The sequence below is a fragment of the Kogia breviceps genome, chromosome 1 (genome assembly GCF_026419965.1).
Source record: "Kogia breviceps isolate mKogBre1 chromosome 1, mKogBre1 haplotype 1, whole genome shotgun sequence".
Lineage (NCBI taxonomy): Eukaryota > Metazoa > Chordata > Mammalia > Artiodactyla > Physeteridae > Kogia > Kogia breviceps.
In genome coordinates this window covers 29,038,453-29,058,590 of record NC_081310.1, presented here as the reverse complement: position 1 = coordinate 29,058,590, position 20,138 = coordinate 29,038,453, and the positions used below count along the sequence as shown (strand labels likewise).

Below are 20,138 nucleotides of genomic sequence, written 5' to 3'. Positions count from 1 at the left end.
TAAATTTTTTTTTCTACACTTTGAATAAATGTATGCCATTTGCTCAACAAATTATACATACTAAGAAAAATCACCATGATTTAAAATGACGTTTCACATTTGAGTTTAGGTTTAACAACTTTTGTGTCTGAAAGCCATGAATCTGAGCATCTGTCATAGCAATGGTGTAATATTTCATTAAAGATAACAAAAAAACCCTCAGTTAACTCTTGCTCATTTGTATATAGATGTATTTATTTCATATATGTATCTATGCATATATAAATAAAATATAGTGTTGTCTCATGGCACAAATAAATCCAGTCAGTGACTTATATTCACACACAATACGAAGAATTACATATTGAGACTGAACCGTTAAATATTCTAAAAAAGAAACCACATTTTAAAAAAGAGAACATATAAGATAGTTGGTGAGGAATGTCTAAAAATACAGCATATGTCCCTACATTTGCATCAGGAAATTCATACTGATAAAAAATGTAGCTAAGTATATTTTTACACAATTGACATCATCTGTCAATCTAACAAATTTTTAAGGGTATTATTCTCATGCAGCTAAATAACTGCAACTTTGAGTATTAACTAGTCTCTTGAGACCAGTGCTAATATCTGTCCTGTGCTTTTAAATCCAGTTGTCATGGAATTTCAGACTGCCTCCGCATCAGAAATTGCTACCTTTTCCAGTACACAAACTATGCTGTGGGTTTGCTTAGAAACTCCCTGTTGAAGAATCTTCTTGCCTCAACACTACTGAGGGAAACAGAGCAACGAGATGGATTCTGTCTTCTATATTCAATGCTTTCAACTATGGCATTCTTTATTACCTGTGAATAGAGGCAAAAGATGTATAATTAGTGCTGTTCTGAACTCATTGAAACATTGGTTTGGTCAAAATATATATATATATACAATTAATCTTTTTATTATAGTATTCTTTTTGAAATAGAAAGAGAAATCTCTGAGTCATGCATGTATATATTTATTTAATCTATTACTTCATTTATTTATCTATTTGGTTGCATCAGGTCTTATTTGCAGCTCATGGGCTCCTTAGTTGCAGCTCACTGGCTCCTTAGTTGTGGCACGTGAACTCTTAATTGCGGCATTTATGTGGGATCTAGTTCCCGGACCAGGGATCAAACCTAGACCCCTGCATTGGGAGCAGGGAGTCTTAGCCACTGCGCCACTAGGGAAGTCCCGTATTTATATATTTAAATTCAACATCTCCATTACACTTAAAAATTTTTTTTAAATTGATGTATAGTTGACTTACAATGTTGTGTTAGTTTCAGGTGTACAGCAAAGTGATTCAGTTATATATATATATATATATATATATATTTTCAGTTATCTACCTATCTATTATCATCTATCTATCTATCTTTCCTTTTCAGTTTCTTTTCCATTATAGGTTATTAGAAGATATTGAATATAGTTCCCTGTGCTATACAGTATGTCCTTGTTGTATCTTTTTTATATACAGTAGTGTGTATCTGCTAATCCCAAACTCCTAATTTATCCCCCACCCTTTCCCCTTTGGTAACCATAAGTTTGTTTTCTATGTCTGTGAGTCTATTTCTGCCTTGTAAATAAGTTCATTTGTACTACGGTTTTAGATTCCACATATAAGTGATACCATATGATGTTTGTCTTTCTCTGTGCACATTACTCTTGTTCAGTTCATATCCAGATACTATTCCTTCCCCCAGCAGAGAAAGAACTATTGTGGGAGTGTCCCAGATTTTTTTAAAAAATTATTTTTATTTATTTATTTTTGGCTGCGTTGAGTCTTTGTTGCTGTGTGCAGGCTTTCTTTAGTTGCGGCAAGCGGAGGCTACTCTTCCTTGCAGTGCATGGGTTTCTCATTACGGCAGCTTCTCTTGTTGTGAAGCACAGGCTCTAGGTGCACGGGCTTCAGTAGTTGTGGCATGTGGGCTCAGTAGTTGTGGCTCGCGGGCTCTAGAGCACAGGCTCAGTAGTTGTGGGGCACAGGTTTAGTTGCTCCACGGCATGTGGAGCATGGGTCCTTTCCTGGACCAGGGCTCAAGCCCGTGTCCCCTGTGTTGGCAGGCAGATTCTTAACCATGTGCCACCAGGGAAGCCCCTGTTTCAGATTTTTTGCTGATAAAATAGGGAATAAAATATGTGTAACATGGTAAATTTATCTTCATTCTGTCCTTTATGGGGAAGGTAGTAAGAGGGAAGAAATAAGTAATTACTAAATCTAGAATTTATGTCCTTTATAGTTAGTAGATAAGCAGAAATGAGAGACCACAAGGAAGTACAAGACTTTCCCTAATCCTAATGAGAAAAGAAATTGCTGGAGAATTGCCCTGCTTCCTCAGTGAAACAAATGCAGTTATAATACATGAATGTCCTCTATCTAGAAAACACCACGCTTTGTGATTTTATTGATGATGGTTATTCTTTATTCAGAATAATATTTGCATATACCCAAATTAATGGTGAATACAACCTCTAAGAAATGATATTATAATTATCATATACTTTTTTGGTAAGATATTAACCTAGTCAGGAACTTTTGGAATGAAGAGAAAATCTGGAATTTGGTTGAAGCAGTTATTGCAGAGCAACGGGAATGGGCTTTGGGAAGAGAGGCCTGGATAGTAACCTTGGCTCTGCTGCTGTTTTTGAACTCTGACAAAATCAGGAAGACTCCATTCCCAGGATAGGACTATATAATTTCATCTTTTTTAAAAAATTAATTTTTATTGGAGTACAGTTGCTTCACAATGTTGTGTTAGTTTCTGCTGTACAGCAAAGTGAATCACTTACACGTATACATATATCCACTAATGAGATAGAAGTTTCAGGGCCAGAGGCAAGTCACATGAATATGCCACAATTCGCTTTATTCCCTTCCCCAGGGATTGTGAGGCCACGTTAAGGTATTATACACATGCTTTTCAGCCCTCTGCCATGAGCAGGAATACTTGGCAAGTCTGAGAAGTTTAGAACGCCATGGCCCCTCTCACCCAGAGCTGGTACGGCCCTCTTGGCCTTGGAGATGTGTGCACAGTAGGGTTTTCCCATTTCACATCCAATCTAACTGGGCAAGCTGGGTTCAGTACCCGGAGGAGAGAAATGTTTGACTTGGGTGACACTAACATGCAGTTAATATTCTGTGACTTTATGTAAGGCCCAATGGGCAGGGCCCTCTATCCTCGAATGCTAACTTTAAACAAACTGTCATATTCTAGAAAGAGGGACTTATCACAGGAATGTGACACCTTTGTTTGCCTTATGATTTTTAATTTTATATATATTTTCCCCAGAAGACAATTATATATATATTATAACTATATATATATAATTGTCTTCTGGGGAAAATATAAAATACACATATTTATTTTAAATAAACATATAAATACTTATATATCTATATTATAAATATATAACATTATGTGAATATAAAATTATATATAATTTTATATATATAATGGTCTTCTGGGAAAAATGGGCTGAAATGTTACTGAGCCTTTTAAGCAAAGCAGATATTCACTGACTCCATCTTTCCCATGAGAAAGGGAAACATAATTCTATGGAGACAGAAGAGGAGGCTTCAAGCCTATGAAGGACACCTTGATAGAGGGCCTCCAGGCACAGTCACTTCTTGGCTGTGTGAGATCAAGGGGAATTAACTTATATCCTTGAGCCTGTTTCCTGTTCTTTAAAATGGAAATAATAATACTAATCTTGGCTTTTGTGGGAACTGGAGATCATTTATATAAAGCACTTTGCACAATGCCTGGCACATAGGAAACATTCCACAACTAGCATCTATTTATTGTTGGTATTTTTAAACTGACCATATGTGAGGAAATTTAAATTAGATGTGAGGCTGTAAAGCTTACTAGAAACAAATGCACCATGTATAGCCAATAGCGGGCTTATTATATGGTAAAAGTCAGCAAATCAATTCTGCTATCAAATGTGTCCTACTACATCTTCTTTTAATAATCTCCCTGTCTTTCTAGAGACCATGTCAGCAAGTTTTCAGTTGGTTTCTCCTTCTGAAAGGAGCACCAAAGCAACATGAGACACACCAATCCTCATTGCAGAGAGGTACCCAAGTAAAACTAAAGATCAGTTCTTTACTTTCCAAAGACCCAAAAAGCTTTAAAATATATTAAAAAAAAAAAAAAAAAACTGCAGGGGACATTGTACTAATCATGACTGCTGTCAACTCCTTTACAATGAATTCATGAGCACAAAAAGATCAACGATATCAATATTATGAACTAGTGGGTTTATCATAGTTGGCCCTTGGAAGGTGTTTTTAGTAAACGGGCCATTCATTTAAAGGAAAATGGATATTCACATTTATAACTGAAAAATCCAAATATGCTATTAGAATGTGCAAGTCGAACCACTAGGTGGCACATTAACACTGAAACCATTAACCAGGTTTTTCAGATTACCCGTTTGTTGTGATGTGTAACGATCGTCCCTAACCTTCTTGGCACCAGGGACCGGTTTAATAGAAGACGATTTTTCCTCAGACCTGGCAGGAGGGTGTGTGGGGGGGTGGTTTCGGGATGATTCAAGTGCATTACATTTATTGTGAGCTTTACTTCTATTACTATTACACTGTACTATATAATGAAATAATTATGCAACTCACCATAATGCAAAATCAGTGGGAGCCCTGAGCTTGTTTTCCTGCAACTCGATGGTCCCATCTGGGAGTGATGGGAGACAGTGACACCCAAAGTGTGTTGCTTATGTCCAGTCTACTCCGTAAGATGCAGCTTAATTGTCACTTGCCACTCACTGATGGGGTTTTTGATCTGAGTCTGCAAGCAGTTGATTTATTATGGACTCTGTGCAGTCAAACCTCTCTGCTGCTGATCTGTATCTGCAGCCTCTCCCCAGCGCTAGCATCACCGCCTCAGCTCCACCTCAGCTCGTCAGGCATCAGATTCCCATAAGGAGCGCGCAACCTAGATCCCTCGCACGCGCAGTTCACAGTAGGGTTCACGCTCCTGTGAGAGTCTAATGCCGCTGCTGGTCTGACAGGAGGTGGAGCTCAGGCAGCGATGCAAGCGATGGGGAGCGGCTGTAAATACAGATGAACCTTCGCTCGCTCACCCGCTGCTCACCTCCTGCTGTGTGGCCCGTTTCCTAATAGGCACTGGTCCTGGCCCGGGGATTGGGGACCCCTGATGTATAATCCTGTGATGTAAACAGAAGTGGCTGAGCCCAGCATTACATCAGTTGCTAAATTCAAACCTTTCCGCATGACACATGGTACAATAAGATGTGTTCGAAAAGGCGATATGTTATATTTGAGTCTTCTTGTTTTTCAAAATTATACTAGGAGTAATCGTCAATAGTGTTTACATCTAATTTCCTCTTTCATTCCTCCCAAAAGTCACTGAGATACCAAATCCTTCCCATCAGTTTTATCCTTGCAGGGGTCCTTATATCTCAACCCTCTTCATCCCCATCACCTATCCCCAAATAAGACTGGTGTCATCTTTCACTTGTGCCATTTAATAGTCTCCCAATTTGCCAGATCCTTTAAATATTTGGCAGTAAAGGCAGGAAGAAAAAAAAAAGAAAACATGAAAAATGTAATCTTTCCCCAAAAGAAACAAATTTAGACACGTGAGATTGGAAGCGCTCCACAAGTAAGTATTGGATTCGCACAACAGAAAATTTAAAATGAGCCTTAAAAGAAAGTTACAGTATATTTTGAGAGAGAAATAAAAATTATAAATATAGCAGAATGCAAGAAGATATTCTGGAGTAAATTACTGTGGATTTACTGGCTAATGCCTGCTTCCCAATAAAAACTAAAGTGTCATGAAAGTAGGGGCCTTAAGTACACTTGTCATTTTTTATCCCAGCACTTAGAACATGGAAGGGGAAGAATAAAAATTTGTGAACTTAATGACTGCCCAGAAGGTGCTCAGTGGAGGTCAATTAAAAAGGATAAAGCTCAACTCATGGAGACAATGAGATTTGAGTTGAGTTGAAGGACAAGTAGGATTTGGTAAGTGGAGTGGAAAGACCGGGCATTCTCAGTAAAAGGATAATCTCATAAAGAGGCTGAAGATGGAAGGTCATGGCATGTACAGGAAACATCTGGGAAGTGGTTTGGCTGGAAAGGAAGCTGTGTTTGGGGTATACTAGAAAATAAGGCTTCTTGAAAGATACATGGTTCAAAAGGGAGAAAAGAGTGAGAAAAAACCTTTGGCCCATCTCAGCTCCTCAACATAACAGTGTGACTTCCAGCAATCAGCCTACGTAATCCATGATTCGGTTTCCTCACATAGAAATAGAAAATACCTACCTCATAGGCCAGTTGTGAATGCTGAATATTTGAAAAGGAAATATCTGGTTTATATTAAGCACTCAAAAGTTTTCCTTGTTCTTTTTGTTTTGTGCATTGTTGTATCCTTAGTTCCTAAGGATACAACAGGATACAATACAGTAGATACTCAATATGTACTGAATTAATAAATAAATAAGATATAAAAAGATTATAGGTTGCATTAAATGTAAATGAATTGGGGCCTGATATAGAAGGCCATTATAACCAACAAGGACATGCTGTATAGCACAGAGAACTATACTCAATATTTTGTAATAACCTAAAAGGGAAAAAAACCTGAAAGGGAACATATATATAGAGAGAGATATAGATATAGATATCCATATATGTATAACTGAATCACTATGCTATACATCTGAAACTAACACAGTACTGTAAATCAGCTATACTTCAATTAAAAAGAAAAAGAAATGCCTAGAGATATCACATAAAAAAATAAGGCTATGATACATAATAAGCTTCTAAATTATTTTGTAAAAGATAAAAACTTTAACTTGTACCTAGACACTCTTAACATGATGATGAAATATCAGTAAATGAAGAAGTAAATACCAGTACTTCTGGATATACGCTTTCCCTCATTTTAATTAACACTTAATATTTAACACTTCACAGGATCACTGGAGAAAGAATTTTAAAAGCTCATGATTATGCAGCATTGGTATGCTGTCACTGTCTTTAAAATATGCCAACTGAATGAATAAATTGAATGAGTGAGACTGCATAACAGTACATTTTCCTGTAATAACTGGTCCTGGAAAAGAGACCTCAGAAAGTGTATTTCCTCTAGATCGAGGTGGTAGTTTACGGGTACAGCATGTAGTCACACTACCTGGCCAGGCATACATTGCCTGGAGATTCTCCCCAGTCAGGCATCGGCCTCGCACCAACAGGCCCTGTATCCTGACACTCACTACTCGTTCCTCCTGTTACATTAAATTCTTCAACAGTTTCAGCCAGTAAGTCGATGACATTTTTTAAATGATTTATGAAAATGTTGTTGCATATTTATTTTAGGTGCCGGGCATTGTGATCAGTACCTCTGGAGGATACAAGCTAAATAAGGCAAGTCATTGTTTTTAAAGGGTTTAAATTTATAATTAAAAGCAGAAGATAAATATGGACACGAATAATAATTATCATTAACATATTACCTGTTTCAATTGAGTGTCTTGTACGCACCAAGCTCTTAAATTATATTCTTTTACTTAATCCTCATCCCAATCCTATAAAAATCTGTATCATTGTTTCCTTTTACAAATGAGGAAAGTAAAATTTGGAAAGGTTAATCAACATGTCCAACGTCACGTAGCTAAGAGGCACAAGCAAAAATCTGAGTACCCAATTTGGTTTAACTCGAAAGCCTCTGCATTTTCCACACACCACATGTCTACCAGTGTAAGTCACTATATATTAGGTTTCTTAAAATTAAAAAAAAAAAGACAAAAAAATACCAACCATGAAATGCTGCCACTGTAAAAAGCACTTAGGCAACGTTCAGTGAAAAGGAATTTGGGAGGACTGAGTAAGTGCAGAAACCCGACACTAATGAAAAACCCAGCCTGCTGTCATGAAGTGAGCAAAAACAGAACAGAAGTTCTCTAAAGATGAACTGGAATTTAGCTTCAGCAAAGCAGGCCTGCTAGAATCTCTGGGGAAAATGAAGCAACAGAAGCACAGCAACAGAGCTGTCAGAGACAGGTTGACTTTTTCAGAGTAAAGATTTAAGTCAGGATGTGAATTGAAGACGAAAATTCGCCTTAAGTCACGGTGGTGGTGGCCACAAAGTTGAAAACTGCCTCCGTGGGATTGGCGGTCAGATGCCTTTGCATTAGCAAAGTTTATATACACAGTGTCCACAATTGGTGAAAAACTCCAATAGTCTGTGGCAAGTAAACATGTGTTGTGTTGCTGCAGCGTGAATGTCACCTACTCTCATCAAATCGTGTGAGAATGAGTGATTTGGCTCATGATTGAGCCTAGTGACCCAGCATCCTACCTCAGAGTTTGGCTGTTCTTTATTTATCATCACTTACCAAGAAGCTTTGATTCTGATAAAATGTGTTTTCCTGGTTAAAAGCAGGGAGTGGGAGTCATCAAGGGAGAGATACATGTCAATGAAAACTGAAGTCTTACCTGGGTATGAGGCAAACACACACACACACACACACACATATACACAACCAAGAATCACTTGAACAGAAGTCTCAATGGTCATATAATTTAAGAGGAAGCCTACATTCATTCATTCAAAAAATATATGTATTTACTGCCTAGGCTGCCATTACCTATATTGACTTGTCTATATTCTTAATTCTGGGCATTTGCAAAGGTCTTGAGGTGTATCCATCGTGGTCTGGGATATAGACACACATAGTTATGGTTCCCATTTATTAAGCAGCTTCTGTTTGCAGGGCACTGTTCATACATCACCTGATGCAAGATTCACTACTGCCACTATGATAGGTGCTGTGACACCTGTTTCAGAGGTGAGGAAACTGAGGCTCAAAAAGTTTAAGTAACTTATTCAAAGTCACACAAATAGCCCATCTAAGAGCTAAACATGATATAAAGTCTATGACCTTGCCTCTACTTACTGTGTCAGAAAACTTCTTAGGAGCAATTAAAACCTGCTTAATTAAATGGCTTGTAAAAAATCTATATCTGACGAGCTCAGGACAGTTATTTTGGAATTCAGTCTGGTTTTGTTCAGGTTTTAACTGTTTCATCTATGTGTCAAACAAATTACTTTGAAGAATGTTTGTAAAATATATAAATAGAACTATAACATTCTTTACAGACAATAGCTTACAAGGTTTTACATAAACCAAAACTGAAAACAATGAGAGAAATGTAGTTGTGTAAGTTACATATATATATAGACACACATACATGTGTGTCTATATACGGATACACTTTTGTGTATGTGTCCTTTTATTTTCCCAAGTCCAATAGGGTATTTATATATTCCTATAAGCTATTTTTTTCCATTTTAGGACAACTGATCAAGTTTAATACATTTCATCCCAAGGAGTACAAAATATAATTTTGAGTTTATTGGCTTCATACTGGAAATACAGGATTACTCCTGTATTAACCCTTAGTTCTTTTCTGTTTTAACAGCATGAGGTTTCATAAAACACAACTCCATTTTGAGGATGTGTTTGCTCCCTATGAATCATAGATTAAAATGCTGATTTTCTCTTAATATTCTTTAAATTTTCACCATCACCACAGAAACAATGTAGCATATGGATTTCAGATTTTCACTGAATAATATAAAAGAAAAAGAAAAGGAATAAATACAATGATATATGCTATAAATATTCCTAACTTTTTTTTCTTGAATTATCACATATTCACAAATGAAGGCTGACAAGAAACACTTTAGAGTTGCAGAAACTGAAGGTTATTGGGAAAAATTTTATATGCTTACAAAAATTAAAGACATTGATTAATAAACGTATTATGGTGTAACTGTTATAACTGCACACGATCATTACTAGTTTCAGACCAAACTAAACAAACAAGCAAACTAGATGTGCCAGTATTCTATTAGATCACAAAATGTAATTAAATCTCATCTGCACGGAAGACTCATTTGCACGGTACATTCTTTTACTGCATTCATACAGTCTCCAAAAAGACTGACAAATCAGGCATGATACCTTTCCCTCTCCATTTGATTTCTTTCTTTCTTTTTCTTTTATTCTTTTTTTCTAATGTGCAAAATTCGATTAGGCCAATGAACTTGGGCTTTTATGACTGGTAACCATTTGTCAGACACTATGATGTGGAACCGCAAGCCAACGTGATTCCAATTACACAATAGTGGTCCTAAATGGTGAGTTAGCAGCTAAAGAATTTTACACAGAGACAGAATTTTAGGCAGCAGATAAACTAGTGATAGGAATAATACTGAAGAGAATGACTTGTTTCTAATATTTCTGAAGCAAAGCATACTTGATATCTTCAGGGCTAAAAATGGAGAGACTGCTACTTTGGGAGACATTTCTAAGATCCACAAAAATAAAGACATTTAAAAGCATGAGTGTATCCATTAAAAGTCAGGCTATTTTTGCAGATTAACTACACTTCTGGTTACACTCACTTTCTCACTCTTATATTTCCATTTTATCACTTTTCTTCCTAATTAAAATTTATTTTTTCATATGAGAAATACACTAGATACTTTGGGAAAGAAGCTGAGGATAACTATCCTTCAATCAAATAATATTATAAAATGCAGGCTCTGCCAATTTGGAGGCATTTGTTTCCTTATTTGTGAATTTTATGGGGTTCTTCTGGAGATTAATAGAGTAATTCATGAAAAATAAAATGGTACAGTTTGGGTGTCGTTCATAAACCTTATTTTTATTTTTAATTAATTAAAATGAGGTATTGCTATGTTCATGTTATATGGAAGTATTTGACATTGTCAATGATTGTGGGAGATACTTACATCGATGTTGTTCAGGGTATTGAAATACATCAGATCATGCAGCCTTTTGAATGCTTGATTTGGGTATTGAAAGTTGAAGGTTGAAAATGGTGATTCAGGGTCATCAAAAATATCAAAATCAGCTATTTCTTTCTCTTCCTTAGTTTCTCTTGGAACACCTAATATAAGAGTCTCAAATGGTGTTATTTTGAAAACCACAAATTATCTCTAAAATCCAGGGCATAAAACATACAAATAGCCATAAACACAACATTGGTAGCCCCTTCAGGGGTCATATAATCCTTAGTATACACTATTAGGCCTCTGCTTATATTTCCTGGACTTGACCATTTTCGTGTGTTCTGACTGGGCAACTTCCAATTGCCAATATCAGCATCTCTGTGCCTAAGAGCTTTCTACTCCTCCCTGTTACGGTTCAAGGATGCTTTGCTCACTAGCATCAGGCTGAAAATTCCAGTAAATAATACTCTGTCCCAGGAAGCAGTCAACCAAAGACTCTATGGTGTTGGTATATAAATTCCCCAGTTCCCTTGCCGCTTGCTGTGTAAGTGGGAAGGATGATTCAAGACCATAGATTCTATTTCATTTCCTAGAGTTTCCCAGCAGGATCAGGTTCTCCTCGTGGTAGCAGCTTACTAACACACCTTTTGTTGTCTGCCTTTCTTCCCTTTATCAGTTCCCTGCTCTCTTACTAAAGTTTCCTAGTTCACGCAAATAAACCATTTGCACTTGAACCCTTTGCTTGGAATCTGCTTCTGGTAGAACCCAAATCCAAACATTAATTAATTGTCTTCATGTCACAGGAATCCCCTCCACATCCTATTTTTGAGAATTAATAGTGATAGAAAATTCAAAATTTTCTAGGTTTTAAGTACTCCACTGTTCAATAACTGAAAATGCCAACAAATTCTTCCTTCTTTTGTGTTGAAGTATGACTCATAATAATCTCCACCTCTATCGATTTTTTCTCTGACTTCCTCCACTATCTAGAAGAAGATCACTGTCTTCTCTATAGTCTCCATGACTATTTTTTGTCTTTCCTTTCACAGCTACATTTTCTGGTCCTAAAATAATATGATTTTGAGGCATTTAGCATCTTGCCTGTCAATCTCTAGAGCTCCTTTTGTTAATCAATATCTTCCAGGATACAGAAGAGTCTATGGACTCCTCTGGATGTGGCAAAACAAAATGCTGGTGCCTTAAATTTGATTCTCTTTTTTTTTTTTTTTATGGAATATAACATGCAAGCTGAAATTACTAGCCATATCGTACTGCTAGATAACATTAATTGTTATGGTCAGTTAACATTCCCAGAATTTTTTGCATGATTTGTTCTGAAACAAAGCCTCCCTTACAAGGGTAGTATTTAAAATATTTAAAATATTTAACAATGCCTATGACAAGGGTACCAATCAATCAGAATAAATACAATCTGAGGTTGTGGAGTAAAGCCCCAGAGATTTTTACTGAGCTAGTTGTTTACCCTTCAGTTTCTGAATAATGAGGAGCCAGGGGATCTTGGGCTAAGAAAGAGGGGGCGTACTCGGGGTCTCGGGATAGTAGCAATTTATCAAGGTAAGGGAAGTGTTCAATGTTGTAATAGATGGTATGGCAGTGTCAGCATGAACCAGCTTAATGTTAGTCTTTATCAGATTTCTACTTTACAGAATATAACTCCCAATGTACCTGGAGCCTTGTACTTTCTGAAGTTGATGTTGGCCAGAACAAAGTGGATGATAGTTGGGCAATCTTTATCAACATCAGGATTCTTGGGTTTAAAGACATAGCATTCCTTCAGTCCTTCTCGATCAAACACATAAGGATCGATCTTTGGAAAGGGGAGCTTATTCATTTTAGCCCACTTTTCTGCAAGTAGAAGTTCCTATGGAAGAGAGGGAAAGATCATTTGTTCAGTTGGTCTGCACATTATTCAATAGTAGTTAGGTGTCTACTATGTGCTAGCAGTATGCTCCTTGCTAGGATGAAAAATGACCCTGTTCTTAAGAAGCTTATCAATCTCAAAAAATAGAAAATTATTCCATAAACAAACTCACTATTATTTTGTCAACTTTTTGTATAAGGCTAGTTCCATAGGAGGCATTGAAAAATTATTAATGAACTGAACTGGATGAAATTACGTTGATGTAATTGCTAGAGAAATAAGTATATATTATGAGTTCTGGGCATTTATAAGCCAAGTGAATGCTTTTTAACCCTTCAGACTCAAAAAAATTCTGTTGAAGCAGAATGAAGAGCACTCTGTTACTGATTTTTTACTTGCAGCTTCTCCACAAAACTGATTAAAAATTAATAAATGTTCTGAATGCAAAAACATTGAGTTGCCCTGAATTAGCTTTTTTTTCTTTTCTTTTCTTTTTTTTTTCTTGCTTTTGTTTATGAAAAGAAGCTGAGCTTCTGGCATCACTTGTTATTCTGCACATAACATTTGTTATGTGCAGTGACCAAGAATTGGCCATACAGAGGAACCAAGAGTTAGTTAATGGGCGTAGCAGATTGTCATTTCTTCCACATATGAACTTCCTTCCGGATAAAAGGCTTATACGTCCCCACTGGAATGAGAAGACACCTGGCACACAGCCACAGGGCTGATTTGCATCCACTGACATGTAACGTGACCAAGAAATACAAGTTTGCTGTCTACTACTGAGGTTTCAGGCTTGTTTCTGCATCAAGACTGACTAACACAATGGGTAAGCACAAAAAATAATTAAATTTAAACTAAAGAACATAAATCAATACAGAGAGGTGCAGCGAATAGAGCTTACTTCTACTGAAATGTAGCTGAAGGGCAAAAGGGACAAATAAGAAACAGACTCTGGGGCCAGATTGCCTGAGTTAAAGTGCAAGCTCTGGGACTTTGGGCATGTTCCTTAATGTCTCCACACTCAACATCCTCAAATATAAAGTAAGGATAGCAATGATAGTACATATTTCATAAGACTGCTCTTAGAATTAAATAAATTAATATGAGTGCAGTATTTAGAACCATGCCTGTTACATATTTCATGCTATACAAATACTTGACAAATAAATCCCAGTAAAGAGAAGAAAAGAGATGGAAGGGGAAAAGTGAAGAAAGAAAAGAGGAAAAAGGAAGAGAGATAGCAATGGTATTGGGGAAATCCCTAAAGAGGGAAAGTTTTAGAGAAATGATCACTATCATCTTAACTTTTTTTGTTTTGTTTTGTTTTTTCTTTTTGTGATACGCGGACCTCTCACTGCTGTGGCCTCTCCCATTGCAGAGCACAGGCTCCGGACGTGCAGGCCCAGCGGCCATGGCTCACGGGCCCAGACGCTCTGCGGCATGTGGGATCTTCCCAGACCGGGGCACGAACCCGTGTCCCCTGCATCGGCAGGCGGACTCTCAACCACTGCGCCACCAGGGAAGCCCTCATCTTAACGTTTTAAACTACTCTTGTAATCACATTGACTCATTCAATGATAATCATTAGTTGCCAATCTAAGTTCCATGCTAGGAGGTGGGGACATAACACTGAGTGAAACTCTTGTTCTTATGGGATGTACATAGCCTGGTAGGTGAGAGACAGTAATCAAATAACACTTCAGGTTTAACACTGTGGCAAATGCTATGAAAAAAGTATTTATTTGCCATGAGATTTTGCAGTATACCTGGACTATTTCCTCAGAGTGCTTATTAACTCATTCAACGTTATAATTGAGCACCTATGTTCTAGGCATAAGAGAGAGGCTGTCCTTGGATACTTAGGGATTATAAATCAATGGGAAATATAAAAAACAGATATGATAGTGCAGTATGGAAGAGGCAGGGAACATGATGGATAGCTTCATGCCTGGGCTGTGCAGCCTGAAAGGCCCAGCACATCTTGACTTGCAAGCTCGGTGATCTGAGACAAATCGCTTATCACTACAGCTAAACAGGGAAGAAATTATTTTGTGGGAGGAATTATGCACTGATGCTCTCCTAATGGCACCATAGGGATCCTAAGTACCAACAAACGCACGTGGACAGGTTGTGTACTATCCTTGAAATAGCAGGCTCCCAATCCCATTTTATCTACATTTCAGCTGTTTCTTATTTCTCAGCAACTCATATATGCATAAATGATTTGTAAAATAAAGTTAGCACTATTATCCTCCTGAACATTGCTGTGAGGATTAAATGAGATCATGTATTTTTAAAAACTCAGTAATTTATATTTAAGAAAACAAGTACTTTAAAATAGCACCTTATGCTTTGTGACCACCTAGAGGGGTGGGATAGGGAGGGAGGGAGGGAGACTCAAGAGGGAGGAGATATGGGGATATATGTATATGTATAGCTGATTCACTTTGTTATAAAGCAGAAACTAACACACCATTGTAAAGCAATTATACTCCAATAAAGATGTTATAAAAAAATAAAATTCAGAGAAAAATATGTTTTTCATTGAACTTTCACTGTTCCTGATGCTTCTAGAATGTCGTGAATTTTAAGTTGATCGACTCTCTCAATGCCATTTACTGAGAAATAAAAATCTGGGAGAACAAAGGATTTGATTTATATTAAAGCATTTGTTTCATAAACTGTTAAGCTAAATGTGGTTATATTTCACTGAAAATCCCATACATATCTATGAATAATTGCTTGTTTGAAACTTGAGAAAACTTTTATCTTTAAATAATTTTTCTTTCTGTTCAGTTGAATTATTCAGCCTGTTACTTCTTGTCTAGCATGGTTCACAGTTATTCATTAAGGATTATTCAACATCAAAATAAAACTAAAAGTTCACGCTGTGGAATTGCGTGAGAGCAAGGAAAAGAAGGAGCTTTCTAGTGTTTACAAACATGACTCAAGGGTATGACCAGTGATGTGTGGATGTGTGGAGAAAGAGGAAAAGGGGAATTGTGTGAGGTAAAAGACCGAGCTATTTTTAGATAAATATTTTACGCTGGAATCAGGAAGTGATGGAAACTTTCCCTTTCCTTAAATGATCCTGACATGGAAAAGATTAAAAACTGATGACTATAAAGGCAGCGATTACAGGATGGAAAAGGCATCTCCTCTCTGATGTCTTGTTTCTCTGTTTGTAATGGCTAAGAAACAATGACACAACTATAAGTAGAGCAGACGAGTTGGAAAAGAGTATTTTAGAAGAATGCAGTGAGCAAAAAAATTTCTGCTCCACAAATTACAGCAATATGCCAGAACTGTGTTCTAACCATCCAGTTTGGTTATTGTTTGACACCTCAGACACTTCAGATTTCCACAGACTAATTCATGGTAAATGTACATAGTACTAACTAAAATGATTTTCTGTGGAGATAAAAACTTGATAGTGTCCTTCCAAGTGATACTTTGTAAGATATTTGTGCTCATTTTTAAGTACTAAAACATCGTGAAGGATAGGAAAAACAATCTAAATAACACAGAAATATATCCAAACTATAGTGTTAGTGGCATATATATGCCATTTTATTTATTTATATATGTAAATAAATATATACTTAAATTAAATTTAATCTATATATGTATAATAAATTAGCTTTTCTCTAGAGGAAATGAGGATTTTTTTTCTGTATAAACCTAGGCTATGTGTTTTCTAAGATATTTCTCATTATTCAAGATCTATTTTTAGATTGGGGAGAGGTATGGAGTATAATTGTGTAAATAAATTTACAGAATTTAAAAAAATTATTGAAGCAACAATTGTATAAGATACAATGGATATAAACAACAATTTAGAATTCATTAGTTTGTGGCTATGGTCATCCCCACTTCCAAAAAATGTATTATATTAGGTTCCAAGAGCTTTATAATGCAATAGACATGAAATAATTTTCTATTTCTAACAGTGTATAGAATTTACAGAGCACTTTGTACTTCTCCGTAGTTCTTTTTCACTAAGAGGTTACTATACATTCACCAAAATATGTAAGGAGAAATTAATGTTGGGTATATCTCCTCATCACAGGGCATCTGATCCTCCATGACCAATACAGGTATAATGGGTTGAAATGGTGGCCCTCCAAAAGACAAGGCCATGCCCTCAACCGCCAAGACCTGTGAATGCAACCTCATTTGGAGGAGGGGTTTTTGCAAATGTAATTAAGTGTCTGGAGATGAGATCATTGTGGATTAGCTGGGTGAGCCATAAATCCAAAGACAAATGTTCTTACAAGAACACACATGCAGAGGAGAAGGCCATAGGAAGTCAGGGGCTGAGATTGGAGTTATACAGCCACAAGCCAAGGAAAGCCTGGAGTTACTAGAAACTGGAAAAGGCAAGGAAGAAGTCTCCTGTAGAGCTTTTGGAGGAAGTGTGGCCCCGAGGACACCTGGATCTCGATTTCTGGCCTCCAGAACTGTGAGAGAATACACTTCTATTGTTTTAAGCCACATGTTTGTGGTAATTTGTTACTGTAGCCCCAGGAAACTGATACAAGAGGTAAATCTGTAAATACTTCATTTAATAACATGCAGTTCCTTTCATCAGCCGTGGTGGACTGACGCCCACAGAGCTAACACTTGGATTGGTTTGGCCATGCTGGTTTCATCCAACCTAAAAACCAACAGTACATCATATACAGAGGTTCTAAACTAAGGATCGTGCCATAAGGTCAATAAATAAATCAAGTTAGTGTGGAAAACTACAGATTCTTTTTCTGTGGTATTTTTGGGTAAATGAAATTTTGACCTTGAATGAAAATATGGGGAGATAAAGTTAATTTAGATATATTACTTCTATAATTTGTAAAGACTGGCTCATTTCAAGTTTTCCTTGCTTCTCTCTTCTTTTTCTCCTTCCTTCATTGCCTCCTTCTCTCCTTCCTTCTTTCCTTTTATTTTGATTTATTTATTATTTTATTTTATTTTTTTGGCTGTGCCACACGGCTTGTGGGATCTTAGTTTCCCGACCAGGGATTAAACCTGGGCCCTCGGCACGGCATCCTAACCACTGGACCGCGAGGGAATTCCCCTTTCTCTTTTATTTTTAAGAGAATGAACCCATTGTTCTGGCTTCTGGTCACTGAGCATTTAAAAAGACCTGAAAAACAGTGAGATTTACCTCCAATATACAGCAACATAATATAAAATAATATAATTTATGGCATAACAACCCCAAACTATTATTCTCCATAAAATTTTGTAAGGTAAAGGAAGAAACTCTCCAGTAGTAAACTAAATTTCCCTATATTACTTGTTTTCTCCTCAAGACATTCAAAATTATTTCCCCCTTAAATTTAGTCTGCTTATTTTGCAGACTTGAATATGAAGACCCTGGCTTATTTTTACGACCAAAATTAAAGATAAATCCTATTAAAATTTTCCCTGGATGGATCCTACTGGTAAAATGAATTTGGATAGCATATATCTAAGTTACTAAATGGTTAACAAAAAGAAATTTGACAAAATGAAACACAGAGCTGTTTTTCTTAAATCATTTAATATCACTACTTAGAGTCATGAGGCTCTTTATATTTGGACTATTATTAGGGTGTGTGCCCACTAATCTAAGAAAAAACCAAAAACACTCCAGTATCGCTGACATTGATGTCATGACCTTTCAAGGCCAGTTATAAAATATAACATGAACTTTGTTGCCTGTATCAAAAGCCATGATATCCATCATTCTCTATCTCCCTGACAAAATCTGAGATTTAACTATACTTATGAAATGCTTATGAAATAAAGTTAACGGTTCTAAGTTTTTGCTCTACTCTTTAATTTCAAATGCTATCGATATTTTAGTCTCAAAAATAGAAAATTATTCACTATTTAATCACCTTAATAAAATCATATTGCTTATGTCCAGGTATTGCATTGGAGCTTCTCCCCTTCTATCATAAACTTTGATGTAGATTCAATTTTTAAACCTTATAATATTATACCTAAAATAACTTTAGCATTAATAGTATATTTTTATTAATATAAAAATTATATTTGAGTAATCTTTTAGATCCATATTGAAATGCATATTATTATAATGACACTCTATATAACAACACTCATAAATTTAAAAAAACATTTTCAGTATTCCAAATGAGACTGAAAAGTTCATTTTGTTCACTTTGAATTTCCTGAAGTTCATTTTTGGAGGAAAAAATGTATTACATATAATATATTGCTATTTCCTTTACATTAAGTCTCTGATTCATTCCAGAATTATAGGCTTCATGCTATACTAAATCAATAGTTAAAGGATAGTTAAGGTATATATTAACCAATAACCAATTGTTATTGGTTAAAGGATATATTAACCAATAACCAATTTAGCTAATAGTTAAAGGAAAGTTAAAGTATATATTCACATATGGGGAAGAGGGGTAGGATGTAAGGAACTGACAAAATAATTCTAAAGCACATCTATGAGCATGCACAGCTGTAATATTTTTTTCATGCCAGCAAAGCTGTGTAAAACAAGGGCTTGCATGTAGAATCTAATACAGTAATGTAAAATGGTGCAGCTTTTTTGGAAAGTGATCTGGAAATACTTATTAAAAATCTTAACTAATGCATATCTAAGAAACCAACTAAAGAAATAATAAAAAGTGTAACTAAAGATTCATGCACAAGGATGATCATTAGAGGAAAAAGGTGACAAGATAGCAATAACCTAAAAGGTGAAAAGAGAGCATTGTTAAATAAATTTATGCATACCCACATATAAAGATATCATGCTGTGCTTAAAATTATGTTTTTTAAAATATTTAATGGCATAGTAAAATGCTCACAATGTAACTTTAAGTAGCAAGAAGCAAAAATATATGAACCTAGTGTTGATAAACACACACACATGCACAAATGCACACAGTGAAGAGGAAAAAGAGTAAAAACTAAAATATCAGTAGCCATTGTCTATGAATAGCAGAAGCACTTGATGTATATTCCAAATTTCCAAATTTTTTACAAGTATTCTTCTTAATCGGAAATAGTGAATCAAAGTATGTTTAAAAACTAGACAAAGTACAATGGTTCTTTTTAGAGGTACAAAGTAATATTCTAAAACCTTCTTCCAATATCAGTTCATTAATATAGTGGAGCTGTGATTCATATATGAAATGATGGCTTTGACATTTTACACTCCCCTTGGTGAAATGAATAATCAGCTTCTCTTGCCACCAGGATGAGCTTCTAAACTATCATGGTAGTGTCATCCATTGAAACTAACCTGCCATTGCTGCTCATGGGTCATCAAATCCTGCTCTTGGTTTTCACAGTCACCTGCCCTGGTTCAGTACTTCACTGTCCTATGCTTGCATTACAGTAAATCTCTCTTAATTTTAATCTTTTGTTCTCCATCCTCCAATTCATCCTACTTTCCATTGTCA

The 20,138-nt window shown here is 36.0% G+C and overlaps 1 protein-coding gene across 3 annotated transcripts in view; it reads right to left on the bottom strand.

Moving 5' to 3' along the window:
- Positions 1 to 212: 212 nt before the first annotated feature.
- Positions 213 to 20,138, bottom strand: part of PLA2G4A (phospholipase A2 group IVA) — a 214,896-nt gene continuing 194,970 nt past the window's right edge. For 2 of the 3 annotated variants that reach the window (XM_067029703.1, XM_067029708.1), the window contains 3 exons: positions 12,513 to 12,708; positions 10,827 to 10,984; positions 215 to 827 (listed from right to left, as the gene is read on the bottom strand). In XM_067029703.1, coding sequence (XP_066885804.1) covers positions 696 to 827; positions 10,827 to 10,984; positions 12,513 to 12,708 — 486 coding nt within the window. In that variant the 3' untranslated portion in view covers positions 215 to 695. Of the gene's footprint in view, positions 828 to 10,826; positions 10,985 to 12,512; positions 12,709 to 20,138 lie in introns of all 3 variants that reach the window. The other variant, XM_059076585.2, reaches the window with a different exon arrangement.